The sequence below is a fragment of the Scardinius erythrophthalmus genome, assembly GCF_964197995.2.
Source record: "Scardinius erythrophthalmus genome assembly, chromosome: 25".
NCBI lineage: Eukaryota > Metazoa > Chordata > Actinopteri > Cypriniformes > Leuciscidae > Scardinius > Scardinius erythrophthalmus.
In genome coordinates, this window is record NC_138245.1 from 1,003,314 (window position 1) to 1,018,313 (window position 15,000).

General features: G+C 36.9%; 1 protein-coding gene across 2 annotated transcripts in view; it reads right to left on the reverse strand.

Moving 5' to 3' along the window:
• Positions 1-1,763: 1,763 nt before the first annotated feature.
• Positions 1,764-15,000, reverse strand: part of pparg (peroxisome proliferator-activated receptor gamma) — a 40,729-nt gene continuing 27,492 nt past the window's right edge. For both annotated transcript variants that reach the window (XM_081356947.1, XM_081356946.1), the window contains exons 5-7: positions 9,691-9,890; positions 4,048-4,516; positions 1,764-2,869 (exon numbers count right to left, since the gene is read on the reverse strand). In XM_081356947.1, coding sequence (XP_081213073.1) covers positions 2,622-2,869; positions 4,048-4,516; positions 9,691-9,890 — 917 coding nt within the window. In that variant the 3' untranslated portion in view covers positions 1,764-2,621. The remainder of the gene's footprint in view (positions 2,870-4,047; positions 4,517-9,690; positions 9,891-15,000) is intronic.

A 15,000-nucleotide genomic window follows, 5' to 3' on the forward strand; every position in this document is an offset into this window, starting at 1 on the left:
AAAAGTTTATTTTTTGGGGTTATGCCAACATTAAGGAAACATTCCACTGTGCAAACAATCATGGGAACGTTACTTTTAAATGTTCTCTGATACATTTATTTAAACAATGTCCAAGTAAAACATCAGTGAGAAATAAAACCCCCAGAATGCTGTAGATGTTTAGAGAAAAGCGAATGTCCCTGTTAGCTGGGTTTCACTTTAATTTATAGATTTAACCTTCACATTTTCACCAGTCATATTAAACTAGCAGATTCTGTTCTAAAAATGTTCTGAAGATTGTGAAAGTGGAAACTAATGACGGATCACATCCTTCCACTTCCCTCTGGAAAACACCATCAGATCAAACATCTTTTACTCCTCAAGCTCCTTCATTTCACACACACGTTCAGCTCAAGCCTTCTTATATCGAAGGAAGAAGTATGTAATAGTATATTCCTGTCCTGTCCAGCTGGAAATCATATTTCGTCAGTGGAGATATGCATCTATGCAGCGGGTTCAGAGAAGTTCACGTGTCGCAATCACACAGGGTGTGTGTGTTCACTGTTCAGACACACACACGCGATTAGCGATGACGTCACGAGCTGTGCGTGCGACGACCTGATCGCATGTCAATCAAAGGTATGAAGAGTGAGAACGACATAGTTTGAAAATATTTATTTACATTTTGAAATACATTTGACATTTAACGGTTTAACATGTCATTTAAAATGTATGAAATACTCTCCCTTTTAAAATCTTTGTTTCATATTTACACACATTTTGTGAATCAATGTAAAAAAAATTAAGGCTTTAGAATGATTTATAAACACAAAAAAGTAAGACACTTTACAATAAGGTTCATTAGTTAATGTATTATCTAACATGAAATAACAATTCATTTTGTTACAGTATTTATTAATCTTTGTTAATGTTAGTTAATAAAAATACAGCTGTTCATTGTTTGTTCATGTTAGTTCACAGTGCATTAACTAATGTTAACTAATACAACCTTTGATTTTAATAAAGTATTAGAAAATGTTGAAATTAATATTAGCTAAGATTGATAAATGCTGTAGAAGTGTTGTTCATTATTAGCTCATGTTCACTAAGGTAGTTAACTAATGTTAACTAATAAACCTTACTGTAAAGTGTCACACAATACAATCCTGACTGAGAACGATAGAGCAAAAAAAAGAAGTTATTCGCAGTTTAAGCAAATTGTTTGTGAATGTAAAAGGCAACTTTTAGTTAAGATCAGAATCTGAGGCAAAAATAGAGCAGATCTTTGGAAACCAATCTAAGAAAGTGTTTTATTTGCTGGACGAAGAAGCGGTCACTGTGACAAACATCAGCGCTTAAGAGGAAACTATATTCAGATCGATCTGGTCACAGTAGAAAGTGTGTTTTCAGCTCTGTCAGTTTCAGTGCAGTCCGACACACACACGCACGCGCACACACACACACACACACACACACACACACACACACACACACACACACACACACACACGCGTGGCACTCCAGGAGATTTGGTGAATGTCAACTGTCTTATTGCTAATGATAATGGGCAAAAGTGACCAGGGTCCAAAAGTCTGAGAGCACTAGATCTCGCTGCTCATTCTCTGTAGGATCAGCAGAACTGCTGTCGAGTTCTGGACGGACAGAACCTGCGGATCAACATGTCAGATTCTCCTGAGCAGTCTGAACCTCAACAGAAGCTAAAAAGCCTCTTTAAAACCATCCTTCCCTCGGCTCATTTTGACCCGGAATCTTTTTTTTGGGGGGGGGGGTCCATGACTCTATGACTTTATTAAAAATGGATTCGAGAAGTTTTGTGTTTGAAATTTAAAAAAGTAACAAATCCTTCCCTCACGGTCGATCTGACCCCCTTAGGAATGAGTGGAATGTGAGGAATGCTTCAGTACACATGAAAAATGCTCAAACTTTACTAAAACATTATTTTATAATGTCTACGTGTGTATCTGAAAGCACACTGAAGATAACCTGACTTCAGGACCCAGAGGAACAGCTCATTCACTGCATATAGAGCTATAAGGCCATCTAGAGTCCTATGATATATTATTTATTTCCCACAAGAGTTCGGCAAAGACACCCAATTTAAGATATTTAGAGCTGAATTAAAAGGGTTATGCATGAAATGGTGAGTTATTTTGAATTTGAAAGTCGAAAGAATATGTGAGAAATATGCTTGAATTTCTAATTTAATTAAAAAAAAAATATTATCAAAATGAAATAAAATAAGCTTTCTGGACAAAAAAAAAAAGTATAATTTTAGGGCTTCGGGTCACTTTGACTTTTGCTTTATTTGAATCTTTACCGGTTTAAAGGAGAATAAATCCCTGACTTGCAGTGCGGTCTCAGACTTTTGAACAGCACTGTCTTCAGGTAAAACAGTGAGATATGGAGTGTCACTTCTATGTCTTTGGCTTTGCTGACGCAGATCTTCACAGTGGAACTGCCCTGTTTCGCTGGTCTCGAAAGCCAGAAACAAATGTCTGTGGAACGAGTTCAGGACCAAGATCAAGACCAGGACCAGGACCACGACCCGGATCAGAACCAGGACCAGGATCAGGAGTTCAGGATCAGACTCAGGCTCTGGATCAGGACCAGGACCAGGACCACTAGTACAGGTCCCTGATGATCTCCTGCAGGAGCGGGTGAAGGCACCAGTCCGCCTCGGTCTCCTTCATGAGTGTGATCAGCTGCACGTGGTCCGTCACCAGCTGGCGCAGGTCCGTCATCTTCTGCAGGACTTTAGCGAACAGCTGCAGAGAGTCCGGATGGTTGGTCTTCAGCTGCAGCTCCAGAGAGTGAAGAACCGTCTCCTGGAGATCCTCGATGGGCTTGACGTTCAGCAGTCCGGGCCGATCTAGCACAGGGACACAGCGCTTCGGTTAAACAGGATAAAGCTCATGCAAAGATTCGCTTCAGGGTCTACAGTCCATCATATTTTAATATGCATTTTACACATATTTACATTTTATCCATATACATTTTAATGAAAATATGAATCCACAATGATTTCATTTTTAGTAATCCTAAAAAACTACCACAATGAATGCTTGAAATTTTACTTTACAAATGTTCTCTGTACTTTAAATAATTAAAAATAATTATAATGAAAAATATAATAAAAACATATTTCAAATACTTTATCTTTTTAATATAATATAAAATAATTAAATTTAAATGAAAATCAAAAATTCATTCTCTTCATGACCCCGTGTTATTTAGACACTGAGATGAGTTTTGATTAATAATATTTAATATAAATTTATAATTAATATTATACATTTTTTATCATGATAGTTTTCATTCATATTTTGAATTAGATTTCATGTTATAATTTCTGTTTTTATTTTATTTTCAGTTAGTAATTGTGTAAATTTAAAAAAGTTGCTGCCTTGTATTTTTACGTACAGAACTTGGGTTAAGTCATTTCAACTTAAATTGCATTAAACTGACTTGAATCTTGCATAACTTAAAAAAAAGGTTGAAAACTACTTAACTTAAATATTCTGATGAGTTAAAGCAATGTAAAAACACATGTTGTTAAAACTGCTTTGGGTCAAATATGGACAAACCCAGCCGTTGGGTTAGATTTTTACTTTACATTTTAACCCAACATTTGGGTTTGTCCATATTTGACCCAAAGTTGGGTTAAAACAACCCAGCATATTTTAGAGTGCTGTATATCATTTTTTACAGTGTAGTGTAGCGAATCTAAGCCTGGTTTGAGTCACTGAGCTTGTGGTCGGACCTGAAGGTTAATGCTATCTTTGAATCATCTTTATGGTTAGATGGTTAAACTGGATGAGATTTTATGGATTTCAAAAAAATATAATGCCATTCTCTGCCATTATAAAGCTTGGAAGAGCCAGGACATTTTTTTTTATATAACTCCGATTGTATTCGTCTGAAAGAAGAATGTCATATACACCTAGGAAGACTTGAGGGCGAGTAAATCATGGGCTAATTTTCATATCCCTTTAAAGCTATGGTCTTCTTGGTGAGATGGTTAGACTGTATGAGATGTGTGTGTTTCACCTCCGCTCAGGATGATGACGGCGAGGAACAGCGCCATGTCGCTGTCGTCCAACTCCAGCATGTTGAACTTGACGGAGAACTCGAACTTGGGCTCCATCATCTCGCAGAAGGGTTTGCGCAAGCTCTTGACGAACTCGCGGGTCATGAAGATCTGGCCGTAGGAGATGAGCGTGCCGTCCTTGTTCATGAGCGGCGCCATCATGATGATGATCACCTCGATCACGCCGTACTTCAGGAGCGTCACCTGGTCGTTCAGGTCCAGGTTCACGAAGCCCGGGATGCTCTTGGCGAACTCGGTGACTTCGCTGACGGCTTCGGCCGATCTCGACTGGCAGCTGTGGAAGAAACGCAGCTCCACTTCGTGAAAGACTCCCATGTCGGATCTCCGGTGTTCCTGCATCGGCATCTGCCGGGAGTTGATCATGTGCTCGCCTTCCATCAGGGACTTCATGTCGTGGATCACGAAAGGCTGTGAACGTGAAGAAAGTCATGAGCAGTTTAATCTAAGACCCAACTCTTCTCCGCTGCTTTTAACTGTTCTTAAACATGTGGGTTATTTAGTGTTTTATGGTGTGTTTGTCTATATGTTTTGCAAGGTTGGGTCTGTAAAGCACAACTTGAGTTGTTTTTGATTGATTTTGTGTTGATTGATTGATTGATTGAATTTGCTTCCACTAAGAAAGATGTAGCTGGTCACTTAATAATGTTGGGTTAAAAAACAACAACGAGTAACCCAACTATGGGGTGGTATAGCACCTTGCCAACTGTGGGTTATTTTAACCCAATGCATTGGGTTATTACTAGAAATTACCCAACATTTTTGGAAAATAACCCAACATAATGACCCAATATGTGTAACCCAACGTTTTTTACTGTGTGTAAACAGTGCAGTGCAAGAACATATTTTCTATGAACGAGTCCAAATGCTTCAATATGGTGTTGGACTGGGACTAAACATTATGACAATATGGCCTCTTTAAGAAAGGCTCTTCTTCAAAGTCTTGATGTTGTTTCAGGCTCTACTAGAACAGGTTTTCCTGCTTGAATGTTGATTATTCTCCTCATATTCTCCATTGTTGCGGCTCCTCTCTTCCCAGTCTGTCAGTAACGCTCTGATTACTTCCTGTCTCTATGAAGCCCCTCCTTCTGAAAAGCACACTGTGCTCTGATTGGTCGGCTGGATCAGTGTGTTGTGATTGGTCGAGCGCTTCGAGTGTGTTTGGGAAATGTCCCGCCCCTTACCATAACAACCAGTTTAACACACTACTAACTAACTAACCAGGCCCCGCCCCTTTATTCTGCGCATGAATTATTATAATGAGGAAGAAACTCGAGACTACACTGGAGGCGTTTCAGGCGTTCAGAAACACTGACTCTGATGTAGAGAAGAACTGGAGCTTTTCATGATCAAACAGCAACATCACACACTAAACACAGATGGAGATGGACAAAAGCACAACAGCTCCTCTTTAAAATATAACAATGCATGTCTTGTCATTAGTTGAATATGAACTTCTCAAGGTTTCTCTCAAGTGCTTTTTAGGCTCAAAACATGCAGGTAATCATGAGTAATTGTGTGTCATGTCAGACTCCAATTCATAACACAAGGGGCGCTATAACGCACCTGGAGAAACGTCTAAACTAAAGGTTTTCTCTCTCAGCTCAAGGTCAGAGGTATCTTGTTGAACAAGTTTGTTTTATCTACAGTAGATGCACTGAACAAGAACTCTGTGTAGGTGTTCCTTTGAAACGATTTGCACTAATTTTTTTTACAGTGCAGCTGATGCATGAAAAATCGCATACTTCCCTCTATACGGCAGGTGACATGAGAAGAATGTGAAATTACTGTACTATATGTATACTGTATTATATAGAACTTTCTTTTTAGCGCTTGCAAAAGTAAGTACTTATTCAAGAGATTATGATATTTGGGACGCCGCCATGAAGGAGCCTCTAGCGCCCCTTGAGGACCGGAGTTAATACAACAGGACTGTGAGCTCTCAGTGTTTACTCTCGTATTAGAACATGTAAAACCCAGTAATATTGTGGAATATTATTCCAGTGTAAATCAGCTGTTCTCAATGTGAATATACAGTAAAGTGTAATTTATTCCTGTGATCAAAGCTGAATGTTCAGCATCATTACTCCAGTCTTCAGTGTCACATGATCCTTCAGAAATCACTCTAATATGATGATCTGATGCTCAAGAAACATTTATCATTATTATCAGTGTTGAAAACAGTTCGTATTTTTGTCGAAACTGATACACTTTATTTTTCAGGATTCTTTGATGAATAGAAAGTTCTAAAGAACCGCATTTATTTGAAATATAATATTTTATAACATTAAACACTACCGTTCAAAAGTTTGGGGGCAGTAAAGAAAAATTGTTCAAAACTGTTTTCAACTCTGATAATAATCATAAATGTTTCTTGAGCATCAGATCATCATATTAGAGTGATTTCTGAAGGATCATGTGACTCTGAAGACTGGAGTAATGATGATGTAAATTCAGCTTTGATCACAGGAATAAATTACACTTTACTGTATATTCACATAGAAAACAGTTATTTTAAATTGTCATAATATTAAACAATATTACCGTTTTTTTTTTTTTGTAGTTGTATTTTTGATCAAATAAACACAGCCTTGGTGAGCAGAAGAGACTTCTTTTAAAAACATGAATAATCTTCCCGATCCGAAACCCTTGACTGTCAGTGTGTATTAATACTCTGATGTCTCTCAGTCTGTCTTTAAATATGTGTAAAATGTCGTCTGAGTGTTTCGCTCTGCAGAGAGCAGATGTCTGATACCGTTCAGCGTTAGTCTAAACACACATCTACAGCCTTGCTCATATCTCAGTTAAACACACGTGATGCCGTCGCTTTTACACACATTTCTGTCAACAAAGTAGAAATGCTCAGTGGAGAGGCTATAATCATTATTGCTATGTTTATATGAATAAAATGGTAACACTTTACAATAATGTTCATTAGTTAACATGATCTAATGATGAACTGCACTTATACAGCATTTAGTAATCTTTGTTCATGTTAATTTCACCATTTACTAAAACTTTATTAAAATCTTGTTAACATTAGTTAATGCACTGTGAACTAACATGAACAAACAATGAACAGCTGGATTTTTATTAATTAACATTAACAAATATTAATAAATACTGTAACAAATGTATTGCTCATTGTTAGTTCATGTTAGTTAATACATTAACTAATGTTAACTAATGAACCTTATTGTAAAGTGTTACCAATAAAATAAATATCAAATATATTCTTTAAAATAATTTCATTATTATTATTTAATGCAAGTGTTATTGATATATTTTTAAGTGTCAAAATACATTTCGGGGCCAATGCATATAATTTAATAATAAATAATTTAGATGTTTGCTTTAACCTCAACATTTTAATATTAACCAGTGAATAAGTCTTTTATTTTAGGAGTGTTCTTGAAATAATCTAAGAGTGAAACTGTTATGTCTGTTATGATTGGTCATGCACAGCAACACTGTATATGATGAAAGTGTTGCGTGAGAATGAGATTATCTGTGTTTTCACCCGTCGGAAACCTGAATTTCTGCCTAGGTTTCGCTTCAAGTGCACTTCATGAGCGTCTAGACAGCGAGGGAGCGACCGATCATGGTTTTGAATGTCTGCATCTGTGAAAGGTCAAGAGCTGAACATTTAAAGAGCACAAATTCTGCTGTTTCCCATGTTCATCTGTGTTTAGTGTGTAATGTTGCTGTGTGATCATGTACAGCTCCAGTTCTTCTCTATATCAGTGTCAGTGGAACGTCTGAAACGCCTCCAGTGTAGTCTCGAGTTTCTTCCTCATTTGAATAATTCATGCGCAGAATAAAGGGGCGGGGCCTGGTTGAGTTAGTAGTGTGTTAAACCAGTGGCGCCTCCAGAAATTTTTCATAGGGGTGGCCAGATGGGGCCACTTAAAATCTTGGGGTGGCACACCAAAACTATAAACCATAATTTCAGAATTTTTTTCTACTGTTGTAGTAAACCGGCCTGTAGAAAACTATCAGAAAGACTTAAGGAAACTCCTACTGATATACTATATGATGGTTTATTGTGTTATATTTAATGTTACAAATGATATAATATGCTTAGACTAATAACAGTACAGTTAACATTTTGAGTTACACAACAATTCTGTTTTATTTTGCAATTATATTTGGCATAAGGTGTACATTTATTGCAAACAAAACAGTTACTGGGGAAAAGCAGATACAAATATATTATATTTATATATTAATGTCAAGAATTCAGAAGTGTATATATTTATATAGCCTACACTACAAAGAAATAATGATGCTTATTTTAAATGTATTGAGCAGGCTAGGTATATAAAATATAGGCTTTTAATAATCTTTCAGTGCGCAAAACCATGATAATATGAAATGCTTCAAAACAGAGCGCACAAAGCGTGTATGCGCATCGCGGGTGCAGAATGATGTGCTCAAAGCAACATGGAGTCACAGTGTGCAGCGCTGCGCTGAACAAGTGAGCATTTAAAAGTTCACGGCACAAAGCAAAGAAATGTCGAGCACACAAATCCTAGTGTCTATCTATCCAACAGTTTATTGATCATTTGTTTCACAGTTTTAAATTCCAGTTATTGTGTTTGATGCCGATTCATAGTCCTTGTGATGTGTGTGATCTAACAAGCACACGGTAGTAAGTCGTTTAAAAACAGCAACAAACCCCAACAAAATAAAGTCATTTTATGCAAATCCACAACCTTTTATCTACAGATAATGCATTATAATGTGAATATATCATAATGGAGAGAGTTTTACCGTGCATCCAACCGGCAGAGGCGCGCGCGCTGTTTGAATACTGAATGGAGAATGATTGACCGCCACAGAGGAGGGAAAACGAGTTTCCATAAACTTAAATGATGTAAATAGACTTCAGTCCCTCACATTAAGCTATGGAATGACTTCAGATGACTTTGTCACCCAAACTGACGCGGTAGTCTTCTTCGTCTTCTTAACTTCTTTTGAAATTGTTGACTGACGGGCACGCGCAGAGCTGTTGCTGTCTGAGCGCGCAACAGCGGCATTGACGGAGGGGCGGGGGCTATTTTTTTACAGTCTATGGGCGGGGGTCCCGGGGGAGTACTGGCTACTGTGTGTGATCGAAGGTCTAGAGCGGCCTGCCTGGCTGTGCATTAGGGATGAAATGCATAACTGATGCTACTAAAATTTATACTGGCCAGCGGGGTGGCCAGTGGGGTGGCCAGGAGTCGGCCAAGGGTGGCCACGGCCACCCCTGGCCACCCCCTGGTGGCGCCATTGTGTTAAACTGGCGGTTATGGTAAGGGGCGGGACATTTAACAAACACAATTGAAGCGCTCGATCAATCACAACACACTGATCCAGCCGACCAATCAGAGCACAGTGTGCTTTTCAGAAGGAGGGGCTTCATAGAGACAGGAAGTAAACAGAGCGTTACTGACAGACTGGGAAGAGAGGAGCCGCAACAATGGAGAATATGAGGAGAATAATCAACATTCAAGCAGGAAAACCTGTTCTAGCAACATCACGACTTACTAAGGCCTCGTTAAATGATGCAACAGATCAGATGTAGTTAAAGCCTCCAGACTCACAGCGTTGTCGCTGGTCTTCCCTGAGAGAATGGCCCTGGCCTTGGCTTTGGTCAGGGGGAAGTACTTCAGATAGGACTCGTACAGGAGTCGGGCCAGCGCTCTGAGATCCGCAGACTCCGGGTGCATGTGGTCCACGTCACTCGAGAACTCGGCCAACAGCTTCTCCTTCTCCGCCTGAGGCATTCGACCAAAACGAATGGCTGGGAAAAAAGCAAACAAACAGACAGTTAGAAACCCCCAAATCCCAGATCCATCATGCTGGGAGTCTTTGCTCAACGTCTCGGTCTGTGGGGATGTGTGTGTGGGAGTGTGTTTTCAGTGTTTCTGCATGTTCGCGCGGGTCATTATGACCGATTCAATACATTCTTCAGTGCTTTTATTCTGACACTAAAATACAAAATGGAGTGTTTATACTAAAAACATTTTTTACTCATGAATTGCAAGTAAAACAGTAAAACATTAATTACACGTGAAATCTTCTCCTGTAATCTTTTCTACAGCATAGTTTCAAAAAGTAGATTTTACGAAAAATATCTTTGTATTGACTCAATATTTAGCATGGTGTGAAAATATGTACAGTGTATTAATATCATTTTAGACATTGAGACACTCCCTGATTATAGATTTAATAATAATAAATCATCTCTGGACCAACTATACTCCATTAGGTTTTTTCAAATTATTTACCGAATTTGGTTCAAATTGATTCTTAAATTTTGACAAAACTTAAAAAGGACAAAAACATTTATAGAAAATAATTTTTTCTTTCTTAATATATCTTCTTTGGGCATAAGCCGAAATGTTACTTAACGTACTTCATTTCGACATAAACAAAAGGTAAATTATCAATAATATTCATGTAGAATTTCCACTTAACCCTTTGATGCCTGACATCCAATATAGTGGAAAGATCTTTAACCATTCAAGGTGTGACATCTACACACCAATGGGCGCTTGACCTTTGACCCTTACTCAGAATTCTACATGATTTTCCTCTTTATATGTCAATGTATTATTATTATTAGCAAGATGATTTTTAAGGATAACATAAATTCAAAATTGTCTGACAAAAGTATGACTATAGTCATAGCCAACCTCTGGAATATCTACTGCCGTCACTTATTTCAGCACAGTTGTGTAAGTCTTTCCAAATACATCAGGTTTGAAACTAAAAGGACTGGGAATGATTATATATTTGTTGTCTGCTTTTAAATGTATTAATTCAGGCATTATAGGGTTGAGATAAACCTAAAAACGTTTTGTTAGTCAATGTTCAATTTAGTTTACTTGCTATAAATAAAGGCATCTTTTTGCTATCACTCTTAAAAGTAAAAGTTCAAAAGGGTTTCACAGCAATGCCGTAGAAGAACCACTTCTGTTTCCCCGAAGAACCTTTCAGTGATCAGTTCTTAAAGGACCCTTAGTGTGAAGAACATAAAGCCAATAAAGAACAGTTATTTTTAAGAGTGTATGATTTAAATGAAATAATTATTTATTTCTTTGTTTCTATAGGAGTGTTATTTACACTCTTAAAAAGACACATAGTAACAGTTGTATTTAGAACATCTGGTCCTGAAGAACCGCTCTCTGCTACAATGTGTCCGAGTTTAGGGTTCTTTATTCACACCTTTTCGTTTTTAAATCTGTAACTGTCAAAATAGTTTTAAAGCCCCTGATCACGACTGAAGCTCAAGCATCAACACACTCACAACAGCTCCTTCATATCCTTTTAAACTTTTTTACTTTCAAATTGTAACTTTTTCCAACCAATCATGTGTTTTCTTTGTGTGAGTCAGGGATTCTTTTCTCTTCTTCTCCACTAAACAAGTCACTGAATTTATGAAGAGTTTTCAGTTATTTCTTAGGCTTATGCATAAACATGCCCAGTTACCAGAACATTAAAACGATCCCATGACTTTGATCCCTTTTAACTTTAGGAAGGGTCACATACAGTATCTGTCCATTCACAATACGTTTGGCCATCACAAACTTAGTGGCTTTTACCGAAGCAAATAAAAGAGACACAACCTCATAGAGGATTGGAAGATATTTCACTTTTTGGTTCTATTTTGTGTTGTGTGTTTGTATTTACTCATGTTCACCGTCAGTTATCATTTATTAATGTATTCAGCTAATAACTTGTTAGGTCACTTTCATTTTTCCTACAATTTCCCATGTCAATAAATAATAAAATTACCAAATTGACACGAATTGCTGTCAGCTTTTCTTATAAATGCAAAACTCTGATATTGGTTTTATTAGAGCAGTTGGGAAAAACATAGTATGAATAAATAATATTAAAACCCCTAATATTTATGAAAATAAACTAATATTAAAAATAACAACATTATGGATCTTTCAGAGCATGTTTCTCTATGGAAGCTGATAAAAAAGTTCAGTAATCTTATTTAGAAGAATTTGTGTTAGGAGTGTGTGTGTTTGTACTGTAGACAAGCTGAACAAAACAGGCGTAACTGGAAACCGTGATTTATAAAACTGCACTTCAAATAAATGACACAGTCGTTTCACTTTTACAGTGTATAATCCAACACCAGCGTTCCTCGAAACTTCTCCTTTTGTGTTCCAGGAAAAATTAAAAATAACAACAACAACTTGAGTGAGTAAATAGAGTTCATTTACGAGTGAAGATCTAAAATGTAAAACATGTTGTGAGTTTCTCTTTACATTACAGCCTGGAGCGGCTTTAGGAAGATCACATGACAAATGCCAAGTTTAAACAGCTTCTAATCTAACGATACCATCTAATGCCAAATTAATCTCAACTCTGAGAAAGCTATAAGTATTTCCGTTGAATCTAGGACGGCCGGCGTGATCAAAGCGAACAGAAACAGGGACATGCCAGGTCGTAAACACATCTAACCATTCTGCACATTAAGCTGAAAAACTGAGGCTCTCTGAGACTTTTACTGCTGAAATGTAGAATTTTAAGTGTCTTCCGATAAACCTTCGGAAAGTTTCAGGCCAGTTCGACAGGAAACGAGAAAACGTGCCCTCGATTTATTGTACTAATTGAATTTCTTTACGCACAGAAACGTTTGACAAACCTTTGCTCAGGATTGTGTGATTGCAGTGTTTGACTAGAGGGTTGGGACGTCTGACGAAAGTTTCAAACCCACGCGGCTTTTGATCCAGAATGACAGACGTTATCTAATATACCCACTGGTTTCTTTCGTGTATATACTGTATATATGCCCTGACTTGCTGCAGAATGGTTCTGATTGATATGACATATTAATTACTATCACGCCTTTAGTAAATGAGTGCATGCGAATGTCTCTCTCTGTACGGTTGGCTGGAGGCCAGAGCGAGTGACACAGCATGTTTGTGGCAGAACGTCCACGCTTTCATGAATCATTGATAAAACACACAGGCAGCCAAATCCCACCAATCACTGCAACGTGTGTGAAAAGACACACACAGAGAGAGAGAGAGAGAGAGAGAGAGAGACATAGAGAGAGAGAGAGAGAGAGAGAGAGAGAGAGAGAGAGAGAGAGAGAGAGAGAGAGAGAGAGAGAGAGAGAGAGAGAGAGAGAGAGAGAGAGAGAGAGAGAGAGAGGGGAAACAGAGCAAGCCAATGGGAATGTGGCAAACTGATAACGCTAAACTTGACTGATAGATAGATAGATAGATAGATAGATAGATAGATAGATAGATAAACAGACAAATAGATAGATAGATAGATAGATAGATAGATAGATAGATAGATAGATAAACAGACAAATAGATAGATAGATAGATAGATAGATAGATAGATAGATAGATAGATAGATAGATAGATAGATAGATAGATAGATAGATAGATAGATAAACAGACAGATAGATAGATAGATAGATAGATAGATAGATAGATAGATAGATAGATAGATAGATAGATAGATAGATAGATAGATAGATAGATAGATAGATAGATAGATAGATAAACAGACAGATAGATAGATAGATAGATAGATAGATAGATAGATAGATAGATAGATAGATAGATAGATAGATAGATAAACAGACAAATAGATAGATAGATAGATAGAAAGAGACAGACAGACACACAGACAAATAGATAGACAGACAGACAGACAGACAGACAGACAGACAGACAGACAGACAGACAGACAGACAGACAGACAGATAGATAGATAGATAGATAGATAGATAGATAGATAGAAAGAGACAGACAGACAGACAGACAGACAGACAGACAGACAGACAAATAGATAGATAGATAGATAGATAGATAGATAGATAGATAGATAGATAGATAGATAGATAGATAGATAGATAGATAGATAGATAGATAGATAGATAGATAGATAGATAGACAGATAGATAGATAGACAGATAGATAGACAGACAAATAGATAGATAGATAGATAGATAGATAGATAGATAGATAGATAGATAGATAGATAGATAGATAGACAGACAGATAGATAGACAGACAAAAAGATAGATAGATAGATAGATAGATAGATAGATAGATAGATAGATAGACAGACAAATAGATAGATAGATAGATAGATAGATAGATAGATAGATAGATAGATAGATAGATAGATAGATAGATAGATAGATAGAAAGAGACAGACAGACAGACAGACAGACAGACAGACAGACAGACAGACAGACAAATAGATAGATAGATAGATAGATAGATAGATAGATAGACAGACAGATAGATAGACAGACAAATAGATAGATAGATAGATAGATAGATAGATAGATAGATAGATAGATAGATAGATAGATAGATAGATAGATAGATAGACAGACAGATAGATAGACAGACAAATAGATAGATAGATAGATAGATAGATAGATAGATAGATAGATAGATAGATAGATAGATAGATAGATAGATAGAAAGATAGAAAGAGACAGACAGACAGACAGACAGACAGACAAATAGATAGATAGACAGACAGACAAATAGATAGATAGATAGATAGATAGATAGATAGATAGATAGATAGATAGATAGATAGACAGACAGACAGATAGACAGACAAATAGATAGATAGATAGATAGATAGATAGATAGATAGATAGATAGATAGATAGATAGATAGATAGATAAACAGACAAATAGATAGATAGATAGATAGATAGATAGATAGATAGATAGATAGATAGATAGATAGATAGATAAACAGACAAATAGATAGATAGATAGATAGATAGATAGATAGATAGATAGATAGATAGATAGATAGATAGATAGATAAACAGACAAATAGATAGATAGATAGATAGATAGATAGATAGATAGATAGATAGATAGATAGATAAACAGACAAA